General features: G+C 51.1%; 2 protein-coding genes across 4 annotated transcripts in view; one reads left to right on the plus strand and one right to left on the minus strand.

Annotated features, from left to right (window-relative positions):
• WASHC1 (WASH complex subunit 1) overlaps nt 1-18766 on the plus strand; it is a 99639-nt gene extending 80873 nt beyond the window's left edge. For all 3 annotated transcript variants that reach the window (XM_074939226.1, XM_074939216.1, XM_074939207.1), the window contains exons 3-11: nt 2305-2416; nt 2995-3141; nt 8728-8864; nt 9883-10018; nt 11937-12141; nt 12807-12962; nt 16140-16298; nt 17141-17209; nt 18044-18766. In XM_074939226.1, the coding sequence (XP_074795327.1) occupies nt 2305-2416; nt 2995-3141; nt 8728-8864; nt 9883-10018; nt 11937-12141; nt 12807-12962; nt 16140-16298; nt 17141-17209; nt 18044-18195 (1273 nt within the window). In that variant the 3' untranslated portion in view covers nt 18196-18766. The remainder of the gene's footprint in view (nt 1-2304; nt 2417-2994; nt 3142-8727; nt 8865-9882; nt 10019-11936; nt 12142-12806; nt 12963-16139; nt 16299-17140; nt 17210-18043) is intronic.
• The window catches only part of DDX11 (DEAD/H-box helicase 11), a 35531-nt gene continuing 33465 nt past the window's right edge, over nt 18410-20475 (minus strand). Inside the window, exon 28 of the mRNA XM_074939203.1 lies at nt 18410-19300. The gene's annotated coding sequence lies outside the window, so the exon portion shown is untranslated. The remainder of the gene's footprint in view (nt 19301-20475) is intronic.

Consider the following 20475-nt stretch of genomic DNA (forward strand, 5'->3'; position numbering starts at 1 on the left):
AACCAGTGTCTGTAAAACTCAGATAATTGGGAAAAGAACCTGCTTCCCACCATCTAAATGTTTTAAAAGCAATGGAAAGGTGGGGAGCTGCATTTTATATGGCTGTCCAGTGAAGTTCGTAGTGGGATAAAGTCATCTCCAGGCCTCTTAGAATCCGGCCGAGGTTGTGGAGACAATAAATCGTTCCTGTCTGATGACCAGGTGTCTCTGTGTAAGCCATGCACTTGTGCAGGCATCCCAGGGAGCTGCCAGCTGGGAGGGTAGAAGGTAGCACTCCAGGGCTCTAGCTAGCTCTGCTGTTATATGGCTCTCCTCACCGTAGTAGTTGAGCCCCTCACAGTCTCTTATGTATTTGTCCTTGCAACAGCTCTTAGGCCGGGAAGCACTGTCATCCCCATTCTCCAGGGGGGAGCAGAGAACACAGACTGTGACTTATCCTCCTAGGCCAATCAGGGAGTATTTGGCAGAGCAGGAATTGAACCCAAGTCTCTGGAGTCAGAGTCCAAGGCCACCACCTTAACCATAAGGCTCCCCCTTTCCTGGACTGCTTTCAGTGCTGTTGACTAGCAGGAGGGGGATGCTCTAGGGCTTCCCCTTCCCCAGTTGCTTCCCATGCCATGGCTGTACTCAAGGGCACCTCTTCTCACAGCTGCGGGCAGTGGGGGAAGGGACTCAAATAGTCTCCCTCCAGTCTGTCTGCATCACCCAATGAAAGGGAGGAGGGCATGGGATGGAAAGGGGGTGATAAGGAGAAGTGGAAGGAAGGTGAGTGAATGAAGGGGAGATGGTCAAATGTGAAGAGAAGAGACTGCTACTGTGGGTCTGAAACATGAGCTCAGGCAGCCGTTGGTTCTGCACACAGACAGGGGGACATGAAACGGACAAATCAGTACTGCGTCTGTGAGAAACTTGTACCGCCTCAGCCCATCAGGCTTCTGTGAGGGAGCTAACAGAATACTGGCGCAAGGAAAATCAATACATGATATCTGAACTTTCAAAAAGCCTTTGACAAAGTCCCTCTCTGGAGGCTGCTAAGGAAACGAAGTAGTCTCGAGTGAAAGCTAAAGTCACATCATGGATTTTATGCTGGTGAGAGAGGAAAGCAAAGCAGAAATAAACGGTCAATTTTCAGCATCAAAGGAGGTTAATGTGAGGTGCCCCAGGATCTGTACTAGGAACAGTGTTAATCAATACGCTTATTAAGGATCTGAAAGAGGTGAACAGTGAGGTAGCAAAATTTGCTGGTGTTACAAATGTTGAAGATAATAAAGACTAGAGAGATTGTGAAGAGCTTCTGAAGGACGTAGCAAAGTTAGGCAATCAGGTAACAAAATTCAGTGAAGACAAATGCTTTGTAATGCACTTAAAAGAGCAACTTGAACTACTCAGAGAAGCCACCAGCGTATAAATTAACTGGAACCACTCGGTGGATGGTGGAAAGGGAATGAATCTGGCCACTGGGCTTAAACCATAAAGTCTCTACATAGTCATAGGAATTGCCAATCTGGAATAAGGTGATGGTCTCAGTCCTGTTCCTAGGGGTCAGGTGACCATGTTGTACTGTAAGATCTTTGGGACAGGAACTGTATCGTTTTTGTATTGTACAGTGCTGAGTACACTGGTGCTTAATAATGAATAGTGCCTAGCTCTTACATGGTGCTTTTCATCCATAGATCTCAGAGCACTTTGATGCTGATCTCCTTTGTAATGCTTTTGAAAGTGCTTAATGAAAAGCACTGTAAGAGCTAGGTAGTGGTACTGATACGCCAAAGGAGGTTGGCATCATTATCCCCATTTTATAGGGAAACTGAGGCACGGAGCAGGGTGGTGATTTCCCCAAGGTCACCCAGCAGGCCAGAGCTGGAACTAGAACCCAGGTCTCTGGAGTCCCAGTCTAGTGCTTTAGCCACTATGCCATGCTGCCTTCCCTTTTATTAAAGGATTTTAATAATAAAAAACCACTCAGCAGTTGGTACCAATTAGACCTCTCGACGGCAGTCTCAGCAGAGGCCCAGGATTCACCAGGCTGGTTGTTCCTGCTTCCCCCTGGCCTTTTTCCATGTGGGTCAGTCAGCAGAGCAGTTGCCCTGGCTATAGCTGTTTGCAGAAAAATGGAGGACTTAAATCTCTAGAGCTGTCAGGTGAGCATGTTTCACCAGCACTAAACTTACCCTGCTGCAAAGTGCAGTCTGGACAGAGCCATGTCCTTCCCCCTTCGGCATGAGCACGTGGGGGTACTTGCTTTTGCAGAAGAGTCTCTGGATCCTGGATTCTTACCCTAGGGGAATGTGTTTACCCCCTCAGAATCTCCCAGCGGGTGGAGGCCAGCCGGATGCAGCTGCAGGCAATTGGAGAGAGAGTCTCACTGGCTCAGGCTAAGATTGAGAAGATAAAGGGCAGCAAGAAGGCGATTAAGGTAGTGGGTGCTTTTCACAGCTGCCTTTGTAGGCTGGGCAGCCATCCTCTGGGTCTCTTCCCCCACCCTTTCTAGTCTCTGGATGTGAATTCACTAGCAGTATAGGCAATCTGACACACATGGGCTCTCCAGTCAGAGTCCCTCTATCTTGGCAGGTCTGGCCACTCACTGGATGAGAGCTACAGTATGAACTCCCCTCCTGACATGACCTCCCCTTTATGTGGTGGTTCTCTTCTCTCAGAGCCACATATTTCTGGCCTTGAATTAGGAAGGAGTCTCTCAAGAAATGGTCACTCCCTTGGCTCTCTCAAGATCCCATTTTGCTGAGGAACCCAGGACACACTCATGTTAGTAAGAGTAGTGTCTTCACCACCTTTAACTCCTTGCACCTTGTTCATCCAGTTGGGAGCTGTTGTGGTAGCATCTCACATTCAACCCCTGCTAATCTTGGGATCCAAACAGAACTGTGTGAAAAATCCCTGTCCCGTTGCCCATCTCCCGGCCCCATTTTGTTGATTGTTTCCGGGGTGCAGGATTGCTCTGCTGATAGGATTTTTAGTTTCTTCCTCTCCCGGCAGGTGTTTTCCAGTGCCAAATACCCTGCCCCAGAGCGGCTGCAGGAGTACAGCTCCATTTTCGCTGGTGCAGAGGATCCAGCCACACAGAAACGGCCGAGGCACAAGATTCAGAGCAAACACAGACCGCTGGATGAGAAATCCATGCAGGTAAGGGAGTTGAGGGCGGAGGCCCCCTGGGTGGGTGGGTATGCAGTTGGAGGGGGATGAGGGCAGGAGGGGACTGTGTTACTAGGGGCTGAAGGCATATGGGAGAAAGGGACCAGGCCTTTTGGGGATGGGCATAGGCAACGGGTCTGGTCTGTTTTCCACCTGACTTGATAAGACATGAGGGAGCATGTGTTCCAAAGCTTGTGGAACGTGCGAGGATTGTGCCAGTGGAAGACTTTCCTCCTGGCCCCTCAGTGGTGGTTACTGGCTGGGTGTGCTCTGCGTGGGAGGCTGTTGGGTGCCCTCGCCAGTCTCTGGCGCTCTTAGCACAGGCCATAGCTACTCACCTTGCCACCTGTGTTTCCATTTTCGTATTTGGTTTGAGCAACCTGCTTGTTTCCTGCAGTGGTGGTGTTTTGTTGTGTGACATGGAAGGAGGGTGGCTGGGACCTGCATGGGCTGATGGTCTGGGAGGATCGGGAGACCTTTCAGGAGCAGTTTGTCAGATCATAGTTCTTTATTACTTGGTAATTATGTGAGGGAGAAGAGGGAAGTGCCGTATATGCGAGTCTGTGTGGAGGAGAAAGAGGGGAAGAGGTTTCCTCTTCTAAGGAGGCAGCATGGTCTAGTGATTAGGGCACTGGGCTGGGAGTCAGGAGACTTGGGTTTTATTCCCAATTCTGCCACTGGCCTGCTGGGTGACATTGGGTAAGTCACTTCCCCTCCCTGTACCTTCCCCTCCCATGCTTGTCTAATTAGACTGTAAACTCCTCTTGGCAGGGACTCTCTCTTGCTGTTAGTACAGCACCTAGCACAATGGGAGCCTCTCTGTCAGCTGAGGCCTCTGTCATCACTACTTGTATTATGGGAGCAGGCACTGTCTGCAACCAGTGGTGCTATTAAAGGCTAAGCTTAGACGTGTAGCTATTGGCGAATGACCCAAGATCCCCTTGGCATTCCCCTCAGCTCTAATGGTTCTGCGGTGGTGAGGGGAGGGCAGCCTGTGAGCGGGGCCCTGTCAGTAGCCGAGAAGGTGGCTTAGATGGAGGGGCTGCTTGGCAGTTCTGAAGCTGTCAGAGCTAGAACACCCCAAGGAGAGGAAGAATAATTCTGTGCTGCTCTCCGAGGAGATGGCTAATGCACGACGCTGGGAATTTTATCTGGTGCTGATCCCTGCAGGGTAGGGATTAGCCCAGCAGCTCCCTTCCTAGGGTGGCCGCTCACACATTCCCAGAATACTGGACATTCCAGTACTTTCAGGAACCCCTGCCAGCGTGACCCCACCCCTCTCGGTGTGACCTCGCCGCACGGGAGGCGCCATTTTGAAGAGCGCGCCACCCCTGCCAGCGTGACCTCCCATGCACACGAAGTCATGCTGGTGGGGTGCAGTGGCACTCTCTTCGTCGTGGTGTCCTGACCTATGCCGGACATAACTGCTTTTGTCTCACGGGAACAAACCTCAGAAAAGCAGGACACCAGACGAATGGCCTGCCTGTCTCTTCTCCTCCCCGTGGAAGTACTTTCCTCTTCCTTCTCTTCCTCGTGTGTCTCAGCCCAAAAATAAAGTTGTCCCTGAATAATTCAGTGCTATAAACTTTCCTGAGCTTAAAAGGAGCTGAAGCCTCTTCCAGCAAAGCAGCATGAATATTTCAGCCAGTCCTCAGAACTTCCCAGGGAAGTGGAGCTGCTGGCTGGGCAGGCAGCTGATAGGTCACCCGAGCGGGGCTTGTGCTTCCCTTTGTGGCTTCAGAGTAGCAGTTGTATGGAACCTGCTGATGGCCACTGGGCAGAGACTGCTTTGAATCCTGCTGACTAGAGGTCAGAGCCTGCTGAGGAGCTGTATCTCAGTACGGGACATGCAAGACGTTCTCCCTCCCTCACTTCCAGAGCCAAAAAGGCAGCTGCCAGTCTGTGTCCCCATGTACCGTCTGTACTTTGTCAGGGAGGGGCAGTGTCTCTCTGGCCTGGGAATGACATCGTAGCCACCTAATCCCAATCACTTACTACCATGTATGCTGTACATCTATGTCAGCTGCCCTGTCTTTCCACTGCCACCTCACAGCCGTCTGCAGTGCTCTCCGTTTCCTTCCTCTGTGCTGCCTCTGCAGCCGCTTTCCTACACTGCCCCTTTCTCATTTCTTCCTTTACTTTCCAGGACCAACCCCCCGGTATGGATGCATGCACATGTTACGCTCCCGTAGTGCCTCCCGAGCCCTCTTCCCCTGCACTGGGCTACCTCCAGCTCCCAGCCCATGCACCCCCCGTTGTGACTCCAGACCCTGGCTTCTACCCACTCACCCACCTCAGGGCCTGACTTTGCCAGCTAGTCCCATCCCTGGCCTCATCTAGCTGCCTCCTGGTGAAGCTCCCTGGAGGGCTGGATGCGGGGTGGGCAGAGAGGCCCAGTGCTGTCTTGCCAGGTGGCTGTTGGTTTATTAATGACAGGAGGGATCTGGGCGAAGTGGCAACTGGCATGTTGTGTAAGGCTCAGTATAGTAAGAGTGCTGAGCTCGTTCCTGGGGCCGGCTTGTATGTGGCTGTTTGCAGCTGGGGAGAGAGACTGAGGCTCTCGGAATAATGAGACATGATGGAGGAAAGTCTCATGTTGGTATTTATACCCTCAGTTATTCCAGGCTTTCAGCGGCGGCCTCCTTGCCCACTGTCACATCTGACGAGGCCCATTGCTGTGCGTTACATGCTGAGAGTAGCTGGCGGGGCCTTCACTGACTGGGCTGAGGAACTGGAGGGCTTCATATCTGCTGTACTTCAGGAAAGCCCCAGGTGGCTTTTGCTGCCATCACCATCACCAAACTTATTTATTATTTGTGTTACTGTGACTCCTAGGAGCTCCAGTCATGGACCAGGACCCCATTGTGCTAGGTGCTGCACAGACACTGAACACAAAGAAAGGCTGGTCCCCAGGGAGCTGACAGTAGAAGTATAAGACAAGAGACAAAAGATGGATACTGACCGATGAGGGAGTACTGCTCAGCACGACATCCAGTGGTTTTTGCTGTGATGCCTACCAAAAATGTGATGGTCACATTGGTGGTGTGAAAAGGAGAGTTCTGAGGCAGGATTTGAAGGTGGACAATGAGGTAGCTTTGCAGATGTTTATGGGGGCCACCTATAAAACATGTGGGGCAGCATGGGAGAAAGCATGAAGGTGCTTGTTTGAAGATTTAACAAGTGGGCAGCGGAAATGCCAGAACTACCGTTGCCTGCACCAGCTTAATTCAGCCCTCTAGTGCATATGCATGCTTTAGTCTTTAATTACATGAGCACATTCTGTTTTTCAGTAGGACCCTGCCCCATTCAGTGCACCCCATGGGCACGCGGGGAGGCCAATTGATGTTGCGCAGACAACCATGAGTATGGCATTTCCTGAATTTCAAGTGCTTGAATTTGTAACCAAAATAATGACCTTTTAATGTGTGTTATTGTATGTAACTTATTTAGACTCCCTACAGCCCCTTACAGGAGACCGCATTAATGAAACTTGGGAACTGGAGGGTGAGAGATGAAGTCCTGTCATGGGTTAATATATTTGAACTTTTGGCTATTTAGAAAGAGTACATTGAAAGACAGCAAATTTAGGGCCCTGATCCTGCCAGGGCCTGAGCTGCCTGTTCTGCTAAGTATTGAGTGCCCTAGACTCCCACTGATTTCAGTGAGTTGAGTACACTGAGCATATTGCAGGATCAGTCCCTTTAAAACAGCTACAAGAAAGAAAAAAAGATGTGGTTTCACCTATGGAAATCACAGTTGCAGGTTGTTACTGAGGTAGATGGGGGGGGAGGGATAGCTCAGTGGTTTGAGCATTGGCCTGCTAAACCCAGGGTTGTGAGTTCAATCCTTGAGGGGGCCATTTAGGGATCTGGGGCAAAAATTGGGGATTGGTCCTGCTTTGAGCAGGGGGTTGGACTAGATGACCTCCTGAGGTCCCTTCCAACCCTGATATTCTATGAAAGATATTATAAATTTCAGAACAGGATTAGATCTTTGTATAAAAGCATCACTCACAGTTACTTTAAGTAGCACAAAAATTACAAGGACTATATAAAGCCACATACTTCAGGGTAATAGTCATGCTTTGTACTTTTTATAAATGCCTTAGAAGGATTAGACTTTTTAATAAGTAAATGTGAGGAATGGTTGATTTCTCACTCCACCCAAAAAGCGACACCCACCCTTCCAGTGCTAATTGAAATTTACAAAGAGAAAGTTTTAAAAAATACATTGCTTGAGGGCTTAGTGCGTGAGCAGTTCCAGCGAAGACGTCAGGATTCCATGATGCTTAAAAATGAAACATTGGGAAATGAATATTAATGACCAAATGGAACTTTATTTCTGAATCTCTGTCGAATCTCCACTTGTACAGTCACTAAAGAACAATTTACATCAGTTTTTTTATTTGATGCTAATGGCCAGTGCTGCATGGTTGTGGTCACTTTAAATATGTGAACAGTGAAAATATGAATCTGGCTAATTGACTTGATTGTACAAATCACTTCTGGTTCGAGGGTTCATCACTTCATCCCTGTGAGACAAGGGCTTTGCCCATTTTACAGCTAGGAGAAACTGACGGATTCAGTGAACTGGCCAAGGCAGAGGCAGATGTGGAACACAAGTTCCTTGTTCCAAGTCCTGTGCTCAGTCCAGTAGACCTGTGGCCTCTTAAGCTGGTCAGCAACTGGGCCCAGGAAGCAATAGCCTTCCCCTCCCCTGTGGTATGGTATGTGATATACAGGAGGTCAGAGAAGATGATCTTGTAGTCCCGTCCGATCTTAAATCCAGAGTCTATGTATAGTACAGTACACCTAAGTACATTATGGAGGTTGTACATCTTCCCCACAGCATCAGGCACTGGTCTGATCTGAGATGGCAATTCCCATGTTCTTTAAAAGTTAAGCAGTTCAGATGAAATAACTCCCTTTCTAAAGGGAGTGCTATACATTATGTATGAAGCTGTAGAGCTGAGAAAGAGGAGATTTTGGTTCACTAGAGTTGAAAAGTCCTGCAAATCTCCTGGGCTTTGTAAAACCATCTGGCTCGCCACTCTTCCCTCCGCTTACCCTCCCCCACCTGCCCTCTTAGTTGGTGCCGGCATGCTTGCCTTTCTCTCCCCCGACCCAGGGCGGGGGCATCTCAATAGCAGGAGAGCGGAAGGTGGCAGAATTGACAGGTCTGTCCCAGAGGGAGGCGCTGTAAATACTGATGTAGGAGCGCTGGCTGTGTGGACATGCACAATCACTCCAATCCCAGCCCCTCTCAGCAGGAGGCATTGCATAGCATAGGGTAGGTTAAGGGAAAGGCTATGGGGCTCAGTCCATAAGAGGTGCTTGCCACAGAAATTCAGGTCCAGGTGATTTGTGTACAACATCTTAAACGCACTGTTGTGGCTTCTCTTCTGAAACATGACCATGTCTGTTGCTAGACACGGAGCTGGTGTCCTGCCTGGTGTGAACAAGGGTAACATAGCAGGGTGGCTATGTGGAGCAGCTGTGGTAGCATGTGGATAATGGAGAGGGCCACCAGAGGTGCCACGCATTCCCAGTGTGTTGCCACCTGTTTATTTCATTGCAGGAGAAGCTCAAGTACTTCCCAGTGTGTGTAAGTACAAAAGTTCACCAGGAGGATGATGCGGAAGAAGGTCTTGGCAGCCTCCCCAGGAACATCAGCTCCCTTAGCTCCCTGCTGCTGTTCAACACCACCGAGAACCTGTGAGTGTTGGAGCAGCACAAAGCAGCTCTGCTGCCATCACCTGGTCTCTGATCTGCTGCCTCCCCACCCCGGCCTGCCACCTTATCTGGGGAGACGCTCTCGCACTAGCAGGCTGGTGGGTTGATTCCCCTGAATAGCAGTCTCCATCCAACATCCTTTCTTCTTCACCCCACTCTGAGTCAGAGCTGTTTGTTACTATCAACATCTGACCCAGCATGTGCCCCTGGACACCTCTCCTCTCCCCCCCCATCATTACTTGCCTGGCACCTGAATATTTTCTCTCTTGTTCTCTGTCCTTCCCTCTGTCTCGTTTGCTTATATAGCTACTGCCACATCTCCCTCCACCTCTTTGCCTAAACTTGAGTGGTCACTTCACTCCCAACTACTTCAACTTCCCCCCTGATTGACTTAGTCCTTGTTTCTCCTGTTCTCCTTGAGTGGAACTGTGCTTGCCAAGGATGTCTTCTCCTGGCCAAATCTAAGGACGCCCCCATGGTGCTTATCCTCGATCTTTTTTCTGCTTTGGACAATATTTCCCCCTCTGCTCCTGGGGCTCTTGATGTTCTCCTTCCTGACTTTCTTCCTCCCTCTCAAACAATGTGTCCAGCAGAGATTGGCATGCTAGGCATGCCCTGCTCTAGATAGTGATGTAACTGCTGTCCCCATAACATGGTGTGTGGTGGGCAAGGGGAGAGAAGCTTGGTGGAATCCAGATGATAGTGACAGGTGTTCAGGTTCACCCTGCACTAGCCTGCAGTGTGTGAGATCAGGATGGGGAAATCCCAGCTCCTGGCTGTGGCGGTGAAGAAGGGAGAGGGGCAAACCTGCGGGAGAGGTGGGATAGAACACAGGAGCAATGTAGCTGAGTGGAGGTAGTATTGACTGGGACTGATATTAGATTTGGGACATCAGGAAGCTGTTTCATCACCCCTTAATGCCTGGTCCCATCCTCTGGCTGAAGAACTGTTCCTTCGCTCTTCCCCAAGCTAGAATCACTGACGTTTTCTTCATCTCCAGGTACAAGAAGTATGTCTTCCTGGATCCTCTGGCAGGAGCGGTGACCAAGACCCATGTGACTCTGGGAACAGAGACTGAGGAGAAGCTCTTTGATGCACCCCTCTCTATCACCAAAAGGGGGCAGCTGGATCGGCAGGTGAGATGCAGCAGCAGGCAGGGCTGTACTTGCTGAGCGAAGGGACGCCATGCTGCAGACAGCACTGTGCTCATCTACTAGACGAGAGCTGGTTTTTGCAGGTGCAGGAGTTGGCAGGGGAATGGCCCAGAGGGGAGATCTTGGGTGATGGGCAGTGGGGCATTTCACCTGCCTTAGTAACCTCATTAGGGTTTGTGTGTATAGTCCTTGCTGGGCTTGGTGGATGCAATGAGACTTCTACACCTGAAGGTTGTGGTTCTCCAGGCTCTGGGTAGACTTGGCGGGTTGGGTACTGATAGCACTGATGTGGCCTCCTCTGGTGCAGGGCTGACTCCCTGCGATATCACATCTCTTCCTCCTTCACTGGCCTGCTCAGAGCCTGAGCTGCACAAGGGGCTTTTGGCAGGCATGTGGAGAAACGGAGGTTATTTGGGCTGAAGAAAAGGAGCAGCTATTCTGAGTCCCTCTTTCTGGTCCCAAGGGGAAGGTGTTAGGAAGAGCAGTTTCCCACACCCTCAAGTGGAAAGTGGCTCCAGCATGATGCTTGGGAACTACCAAAAGAGCGCTAGGCTCTTAAAAAATGATTGGCCATTCAAATATCCTGCATTTCAGCCCATTGGGAAAGCCTGACAGGACTGTTATCTCTTTAATATGAAGTGCCCGTGGCACAGCAGGAGACAGGGCTGATGGAAGGAGCAGCTTGTTAGCTGGAGGCGGGTGATCACAGACTGGTGTGTTTTCAGGGATTTCAGATAATGCCCTCAAACTAATCTAGCCGAGTTCTTTATCCCCTCTCATGTGGAGCAATCCCCTGAGCAGGGCTGTGCTCAGCCCAAGTGTGGAGAAAAGGCCAGTGGAGAGCAGCCCATGCCAGCTGACAGTGCCCCATAATGGTGGTGCTAAGCTGCTCTTGTCCCCGGTGTCAGTCAATGGGAGGGGAAAGAGGCAAGGAAGGGGGCTCTTCTGTCACTGTGAATGATGGTGTTTGAATCTCTCTCTTCTGGCATCTTAAGTAAAGGGAACCTGCCAAGGAAATAGTAAGAATTGTGTTGTGCCCTTTTTGAGGCCTGGAGGAGGTCAGGAAGCGTGTTAACTCTTTCCTGCTTGGGTTTTTCCCATTGAAGAAAAAGGAATGTAAAGTCCAGTCTTCCCTGGCTGCTTTGGAGGGTTTCTGGGAGGTTTATTGCGAGCTCTTGAAGCCATAATTGAAGAGGTGGTGGTGTTAAATCTTCATCTCAAACTTCCCTTCTTGAAAATGCATGTTCGTCACTGGAGTTTGAGTGGAAGCAAAATAAACAAACAACAAGGCTAAAGAAAACCCTTTCCCTGTTGAACAACTCAGCTTCACCGTTAGACCTTGCAATGCCATTGTTTCATCAGCTCGCCAGTTGTCAGTCGTCATCTAGCTTGAACAGGACCACAAGTTCTGATGTAAATAGCCCTTTGTAGACCCCCACACACACCCCTCACCCTCCAGAATGGAGCAAGAAAGGGCACAAACCCACTTTTTGCCCCTCTGCAGGTTGCTTTTAGCTCACACATTCGACAGTGGAGTAACACCAGGGATGCTGTTATCCCAGAGTGCAGACTGAGCTGATTAAATACCTATGTAGGTTGCTGAGGATCTGCCATGAAGAGCACATCTACACTGCAAAGAAAAACCTGTGGCACTGAGTCTCAGAGCCCAAGTTGCTGACTTGGGCTTGTGGGGTTTGGGCTGCAGAGCTAAAAATAGCCGTGTAGCTGTTAAGGGCTCTGAAACCTGGTGATGTCCCCTTAGTGAGAGCCACCAGGAGAGCTGACTGCAGCCCACGTGCCACTGTCTGCAGGCCGCGTCTCTTCCCTCTGTTACTGGCTTCTCTAAGGGAAAGCAGTCTCCAGATGCCCAGCTGTTACCCTTTGTATTTCTGTCTTCCAGGTAGCTGAAAATTACTTCTACGTACCAGATCTGGGCCAGGTGCCTGAGATAGATGTGCCGTCCTACCTGCCAGACCTGCCGGGCATCGCTGCTGATCTCATGTACAGCGCAGACCTGGGGCCTGGCATTGCACCCTCGGCACCCAGCAGCGCTATCCCAGAGCTACCCACCTTCAACACTGAGTCCGTGGAGAACTTCAGGCCAGGTACTTCAACTCCCTTTGTCTGGGGCTCATCTAGGTGGGTGGGGGGAAGGCCACTAGGACAAGGCGGAGATGGACACACAGGGAAAGGAGCTGTGAGCAAGTAAGTATTTGCAGATGCAGACTTGCCCCGTGGCAGGCCCCAGAGGCATGGACTGTGACTTCTCCCCAGCACTGACTTCTGCGTGGACCCTGGTGAGGACGTAGAAAAGTCCCTTCTTAGAGGCCCCATCAGGATTAAAGCTGGAGGAGTCCCTGACTTTCCTGGCCAACTTCATGTGCGTGGGCCAAACCCGGCGCCTTTCCCCTCACAGACAGGGAGTGTGCCTCTGGCCTTCTGCTGCCCAGCCTGTGGCACAAACTGTCAGTCCCTCCCTCCTGCCCGGCTGGGAAGGAGGGGAGCTTGCAAGCACTTGGATTTTGCTGGCAGCCGGTCAGCCTTGTTGTTGTGATGAGAAACTGCTAGTCTGTGCCACCCTGACTACACAAGACAAATGGGAGAAGAGCCCCCTGATGCCATGGGGTGGGGCTAATGCTGCCCCTTTCGTTCGCACAAAGTGCTGAGGATTGTTAGTGGTGGTACTATTGTGGGTGAGGGTGCTGGGGGGATAGTGTCTTAGCAGGTAATGTCCCTCGGTGACTTTGCACTCCTCCCTTTAATATTTCAGGTCTTCAGGATGGTGTGCTAGTGCCCCCACCCCCACCTCCCCCTCCTCCACCCCCTATGATGCCAACTAGTGCTCCCCCACCCCCGCCTCTGCCCCAGCCTGCCTCCCTTTCCAAACAGCCAGCAAGCGAGGAGAGCAGCAGTGCAATGTCTGCAGGTAAGGACTGAGCTTCTGCTATGGCTTGTTATTTGGCAGGATCTAACCTAGCAACTTGGCCCCACCCTTTTCCCTGGGCCAGCTTTTCCCACGGTAACCCCAAGGCTTTTCTCCCCTTACAAGCAATGATGACAATTCAGTGGAATGCTGGCTGCTTCCTCCCCTAGTGCCGAATCCTTCAACTCTTCAGTCTGCAAACAGGGGACTGTAGGTGCAGCCCACTGACTTGAACAAACAGCCCCAGGAGAGCAGGCTGAGCAGACCTTGGTACCCAAGTGTAGGCTGCAGAGACTAGATCTCAGTGTGCAGGGGTTCCCAACCAGAGGTCTGGGGTCCGCTGGGGTGCAGTGCGCAGGTTTCAGGGGGTCCGTCAAGCAGGGCCAGCACTAGACTTGCTGGGGCCCAAGGCAGAAAGCCAAAGCCTGATCAACTTAGTGTAAGGGGACTGTTGCCCCCTTACTAACATTCCGTGGGGGTGTTTTAGTTGCTAGCTCCCAGTACTACAAGGGGAAGGGTCGATGGGGAATCAGGACCCTGAGACTGCCAGTCCCTAGGAGCAATGGGGAGAGACCAATGCTCCAGGTCAGCCTGAATGACAGGGCGAGCAGGCTAATCAGGGAGTTAGGAGGCCAGGAAGGTCCCGTCCTCCATGTGAGCTGGAATTGTCTGGGTCAGACAGAGTGGGACTGAGCTAAGGAGAAAGCAGAGGCCCAAGCTGAGCTGGGGAGCAGAGCTGGGCCAGATCCAGAGGGACCAGAAAAGCAGCCCAGAGAGAGCAGACCCTGTCCTGGGAGCAGAGCTGCAGCTCCAAAGCCAGAGGCACAGCCCAGAGAGAGCAGACTTGCCCTGGGAAGAGAGCTGCAGCAACCAGAGCCAGAGGGCCAGAGAAGCAGCCCAGGGAGCTGGAGGCAGAGCAGCAGCAGCCGTGCTGAGGCAGAGTGGCGCTGGAGCTAAGGCAGAGTGGAGCTGGAGTTGGAGCTGGGGCTGGAGCAATCTGGAGCCGGGTGTTGTGAGTAGCTGGGGAGAGTGAGGGGGGACCCTGAGCAGTGGACTGCCAGGAGGCTCTGCAGGCCAGACTCGGAAGAGGATTGGTAACCCTGACAGGGCAGGGGCAATGCTGGGAAGAAGGGCCCTGCCACCTAGAGCCTGAGAGCGTGTGGCCACCACCAGAGCAAGTGTCCAACCCACAGCATCCCTGCAGCACAGCCAGGGCCTGAGAAGAAGGCCGGGGACTTACAAGGAACAGACTGTGAACTGCCCTGACATTCCAGAGACACTGTTTGTGATGTTCCCTGCCACAGAGCGGGTTGATGTGTTTCCTTTAACCTTTCCCATTCTTCCTTATTCTTTTTAAAATTAATTGTTGATTAAATAACTTGCATTTGCTTTAACTTGTATGTAATGGTCAGTGGGTCAGAGAAGTGCCCAGTGCAGAGAGAGTACCCCAGAGTGGGGACACCCTAGCCCCTGTCCTAGGTGACCACAGCAGGGTTGGGGGTCGAGCCCCCCAGGAATCCTGGGCCCAGCCTTGTTGGGGTTACAAGGACTCTGCCAGACAGGAGAGTGGAAGGGGAGTCCTCAAGGGCAGGGAGGCCACTGGGTAAAGGAAGTGGGAGCGAGGACTCAGATCCTTTCGCTAGCCCACTTCACCAGGGTAGTGCACAAGCCAGGAAAGTTCCCCACAATAGCGGGACTATTCCCCCGCTTACATTAGCTTCACAGGATCCCCTGTGGAGGGGGCCCCAGGCAATTGCCCTGCTTGCTACCCCCTAACACTCGCCCTGGCTTTTATATGCAGAAAAACAGTTTTTGTGGCACAGATGGGCCATGGAATTTTTATAGCATGTGGCGGGGAGGCTCAGAAAGAAAAAGGTTGAGAACCCCTGCAATAATGGATGCTCACATGATCATCAATATCATGCACTGCATGCTGGGAGCTGTAGTCTCTGCTGTCCACACTTCTGTACTGAATGAGAATGGACATGTGCTCCAGTTTAAACTGAGTGTGGTCCTCTGGTTTCTTGCAAGGTACCAGTGCAGCCCTCTCTAGGCCCCCTGGTTTAATATAGCAGTGTGGAGTATAAGCTATAACAAACTGTTTGTGCAGCACTATAGCTGTTAAAAGCCCTATCACATAATAGGACACTATGAAGATCTGCACCTTCTACTCTGTGTTACTAACAATTTCAGCTTAGTTAGAATGGAAATAATGGCCATTCTCCTTTCCTTTGATAGTCTCTCCCCTTTCTGCATGTCTTTCCCCAGGGCAATGGAAGCAAGATTAATCAGTTTTACTGTTCTGGATAGTATTGGTTTACTAGGGAATCTCCCATGAAAGTTCTTATGCACTAGGAAGATGCAGCTATGCTCTGGGTACAAATAATTTCTACTCATCCTCACTTAATTTAATAGAATTGAATAGCTTAAAAATCTTCATGGACCTTTCTATTGGCTTTAGTTTGATACAAACCTTTGTCACAAGAACACTACGCCTTACAGTGTCCCTTTGACAGGATCTGGGCTATTTTCTCTTGGTCCCACAAGGAAGTGAATTTTTTAAAACGGGAGCAATGCAGAAAAGCTGCCCCCAAACCCAGGGAAGTAGCAGTGTTTCTGCTTTCAGACTAGGAAATGGTTGCATTAATTTGTGGTTACATTACTCCTTCCTCTGGAGCATTTCGTACTGGCTACTGCTGGAGATGGGGGCCCCAGATTAGATGGATTGCTCTGATCCATTCTTGGCTATCCCTGTGTTGCTGGCAGGGCAGGGCATGTCTCCCTGTAGAGCCAGTGGGTGCTGTTCCCCTGTAGGGCAGAGGGCTCCCTGGAGAATGGTGTGAGATGGCCAGTTTAGGATCAAGGGACAGAATATGAGGGTGCAGGGAGGGATTCTAGCTCAAAGCCCTTCATCTGGCAGCACGCTGCACAGCCCACAGCATTCACTGATTTATTTTAAAGGCTCCCCTTCATTCTATGCACTTCGTCATCTCCTGGCGACTTGGAAAGGGCAAGTGATGAAGTGCCAGAGCTCTTCGGTGTCTCTGGTTTCACACCCAGGCAGGTGGTTTAGGTTTAGCTAAAGCAGCAGCACGTAGAGTGCCCGCTGTTAATTTTTAATTGCTGACACATCAGATGGTGTCGGTTCCTCAGGGCTGACTCCTTTCTGTATCCCTGCAGCTCCAGTCCAGGGGGCTCCAAAGGAAGTTGTGAACCCTTCAACTGGCCGGGCCACTCTCCTGGAGTCCATCCGCCAGGCTGGCGGCATTGGGAAGGCCAACCTCCGAAGCGTTAAGGAGAGAAAGCTGGAGAAGAAGAAGCAGAAGGAGCAAGAACAAGGTGCCCAGAGCGCTCTCATGTGTAGTCATCCTCAATCCCCCGCCCCAGCTAGATATGCTTAGGTACCCCCATGAAGGAGTCTCATAAATACCTGAGGGGCAAAGCCAAGTGCCAAACATGGCAAGCCCCCAACACTGCACAGAAGCCTTAGAGCAGAGGGATTTCATCTCACCTCACGTTGCAGTTTTGAATGAACTCGATAGCTCCTACGTGCCAGAAATGCATTAGTGCTCTGCCTTGGGAATTCTCCCCTCTCAAGGGTGGAGATGAAAATGTTTCATGTGAACTTGTAGTGCTGGAAGCATTTCAAAGATAGCTCAGGGCAGGCTGCCTCTGGAGAGGAAATTGTGCCTTTACAAGTCCTGCATCACGACTGGACTGTTTTTAGTAGACTGGTTAACTCCAGTTCATTTAAACTGGCTGAAACACCCAACCTTTTCCTTCCTCCAAGCTGCTGTAGGAAGCTGACATGTTTCCCAGGCAGGCCTTGGGTGCTGTGATGGGGAAGGGTAAATGTGGTGCAAGGATGGGATGGGTCAATTATTTATTTAATCCCCAAGTGAAGGTCCCTACACAATCTCTGCCAAGGCAGCTCAGTCCTAGCCTTCAGCGTATCCCTGCTATTCAATCCTGAACTCCCAGGCAGCTCTGCCAATACAGCACCATGTGCTCTGCGCAGGGTCGGTGTGTCACGTCGAATAGGGTGGGACCAATCCCCTGTCCTCCCGTTGTGTCCTGACCACGTGTGGAAGCTGGTCCCCAACTAGCCATTCGTACTAGTCTGGACTTTGTGAGCAGGGCATTTAGTCTGTCACCTGATTTGTGGGGCTTTACTCTTTCAGTGATAACCACAGCACAGGGTGGAGACTTGATGTCCGACCTCTTCAACAAACTGCTCCTGAGGCGTAAAGGTACCATGCCATGGGGGGGAGGCTGCTCCTTTCCTGTAATGTGACATGAAGAGAGGCAGGTGTCCTTGCCTCACTGCTAGAGCTTGCAGGAGTTAGAAGGGAGGAAGCTTTTGGCCAGCTTGGCATGCCATTTGGCTGAATGCTTTGATGCTGCTGAGGACGCACCCGATGCCCTTATGGGCCAGACTGGGCGATCCCCTTGCAGAGCAGGAAGAACTTACCTGTATACCAATGCTGCCGCTGGCGGAGTGTCACTGCAGTGAATCCAGACGGGAGGTGCTGCTGGGGGGGGGGGCTTAGCTGGTTTCAGTGCCTAAACTTTACCTGGCATCCCCAAGGCAGAAACCTGGGCACTGGCTGTTGTATGTTTTTAATACTCCAAGGGAAAGCTCCCCTGTCCCTGCTCTGCACACTCTGGGCAAAGGCTCAGCATACCTGGAGAGCCTCAGAGGGGAAAGCATTTTGAATTTACCCATTCTCTTAAGGGCTGGGGCCTCCCCCCTGCTGTCAAGGTCCCTCAGCCATAGCTTAATGACAAGGCCCTCTGTAGGTACCAGGCAGGCACCTCTGTCCCTGCCACGCTTCAGCCAGGGGCTGCCTCCTCCCCTGCTCACAGAGTCAGAGCGGGTTCTGGTCCCTGCCCTCCCTTGTTCTGCCAGCTGGAAATGCTGACCTGGTGCTTTAGCTAATGAACTCTTTCCTAGCAGCACTGCGGTGTTAATGGGAGTTGAGTTTGTGTGTGCCTGAGGCAGCATTTTGCACAGGTGCAGGGCTAGCTGCTGCCTCCCTCAGTTCTCCCTCCTAGGCCTCACTCACCTGCTTTTCCTCCCCCAGGCATTTCCGGCAAGGGGCCTGCAGCTGCAGGAAGTGCTGATGCTCCCAGTACACCTGGTGGTGCCTTTGCCCGCATGTCGGACACAATCCCACCCCTGCCACCCCCACAACAACCCCTGGGGGACGAGGAGGAAGATGACTGGGAGTCGTAAATGCTATCGGGCTGCAGGCCTGGGATCGGTTTCCTCTTGGCCAACTGGGAACCCAGCCCTGCTGAGCTAAGCACCTCAGAAATGGACCAGCTCTTGGAAATAACTGTTAGTGAGAGGGCACAGGCCTGGCAGATGGACCCTGTCACTTTCTCTTAGCTCCTGCTGTTCCCACTCATCTCTAACCACTGTTGAGTATAGTTATCAATGACTCTTACTTCTGCTCTGTTTACTTCCCCTCCCCCCCCAAATAGTGCATTTAATTTCAAATACTGCTGCTCATGCTCACTTGATAAATCCTGCTGTAGCTGGAGGGCAGCTCATGGAAGATCTGATCAAGCACAACTGCAAGGGCAGCTCTAAGAGCCTTCTCCTCCTTAGCCAGCTGCATGTCAGGCCTTGGTTGGATGCTCCTGTGATAGGATTGAAGGTGCACAGCAGGTCTGCTGGTGGTTCCAGGGCTGCCTGGCAGCCTCCCTCATGTGAAATGAGCTGTAGGAGAGCCATGGAAACTCTGCTGTTGAGTATGAATGGCTTCTACAGTGTAAGTCAATAAAGGAACAAGTACCCAGCAGCTTTTTCTAGCCCACTCCAGTCTACACAGTGGAGTGTTCTTGAGTAACGGACTCTAGGAGGAGAGGCCCAGCTGTCCACCATTAGTGTCTCTGGGAACAGCAGGCACGTTGCAAAGCTCTGTTCTGACTGGGGTACGGTGTGTGTGAAAAAGCCCTAAAACTGCTGTACATGTAGGTGCACTACAGACTTTGAAAGCCTCTACCTACAACTTCTGCTCTGTCAAAGAGGTGATGGGCAGAACTGTGCAACTACAGTACAGTCAATTCCTAGTTTGCTTAAGGAGATGTTTCTTCACTGTAGGGGGAAAGTAGAGGTCTTTGAACTCCTATGTGCACAGTTTAGATGTGCCATGCTCTTCAGGGACTGATACAATTCAGCTGCAGCAGAATAGAGATTTTATCCAGGTATGTGTAGATGCACACAGGAACAGTCATTAGCCCACTGCCCAAGGGCTTTCCTGAGTTACTAGGTGGCAAAAAGTAATCACTGATGGCTTCTGCCAGGAACTGCTCTAGTCCACTACACAGCAAAGCTGAAATATCAAAAAGCCAGGAATCAGTGTGGCACACCTCCACCCCCTTTACATCAAAAGGGATTTACAGTAAACTATACTGAAGGAGTGCTCAATATGAGCCCCAGGAAAAGGCAGCAATAAAGCTGAATACTTGAAGGTGACACATGCAGACAGGTATGTAGTCAACAGGAAATGAAATAAATGCTGCCCTGCTTTATGGCTAGGCTAGCAGAGTGATAGGCTTATGTCCCTTCCCCCTGCTAGAATAGTGACACAAGCCTTGGGCCATGCAGCAGTGTGACATTCCTGGTCCACATTAGCAGAAAGGCGGTGAACAGCTATAGCCTCAGCTGGAGAATGCTTACACAACATCAATGAGGAAATAAAGGCCTTGGATGGGTAAATGCAAGCCACCCAGGTGGCATGGATGAAGCCCCATGTGGAGTGCTGCAGATTCATGCTCTTAATGCCATGTCAGAAAAAAGACTCCCATGTTTCCTGTAAGCTCCCTAAATATTCTTTCAGGGGGCAAGCAAGCTAGCTAGCAATACTGCCCCCCAGCCATTATCTAGCGAGGGCTCTGGGAAAGCACAGATTATTAACACAATGCCAGTGGTCAGAGACGTAACTTCAGGCAAGGCAAAATTAAGAGTTGAAAATGCCTCAGGTGGCCCAAGGCATTTGCCCTTATTGAATTAACTGATCTGTGGAGCAGGTATGTGGCCACAGGACCATTAGCTAAGGGGGTGGAAGGGATATAAATCTAGGCTCTAGCTTTCAGTTGTTGAGCTTCTGGGGGCCTCCACAAGAGCAGTACTAGTCCCCCACCCCCTACTGGAAAGGGAAATCAGCAGCCAGGGAACATCAGCCTGATTTTTCATACTTTGCCCTGAGCGCTGCACCGAGAGGACAAGTATTAATACCCCAGAGTGGGAAACGGAACAAAGGGGAGGAGTAACAAAACCCAGACGCAGCACCCTCGGTGCAGAAGAGAGGCTAGTCCAAGTGGGAGTCAGATCCAGTAGCTGCGGGTGCTCTTATCTCCCCTCCCCTCACACAGCCTGAGCTAGGGTACTTTCCACTGTCCAGCCCAGCTCAAATGCAATATAATCAGTCACTGCCCAGAAGCCACATGGGCACGAATAGCTTTGGTCAATAATTTTCAACTGCAACGTCTTGGGGAAAAAACTTCT

The sequence above is a fragment of the Natator depressus genome, chromosome 1 (assembly GCF_965152275.1).
Source record: "Natator depressus isolate rNatDep1 chromosome 1, rNatDep2.hap1, whole genome shotgun sequence".
Classification (NCBI taxonomy): domain Eukaryota; kingdom Metazoa; phylum Chordata; order Testudines; family Cheloniidae; genus Natator; species Natator depressus.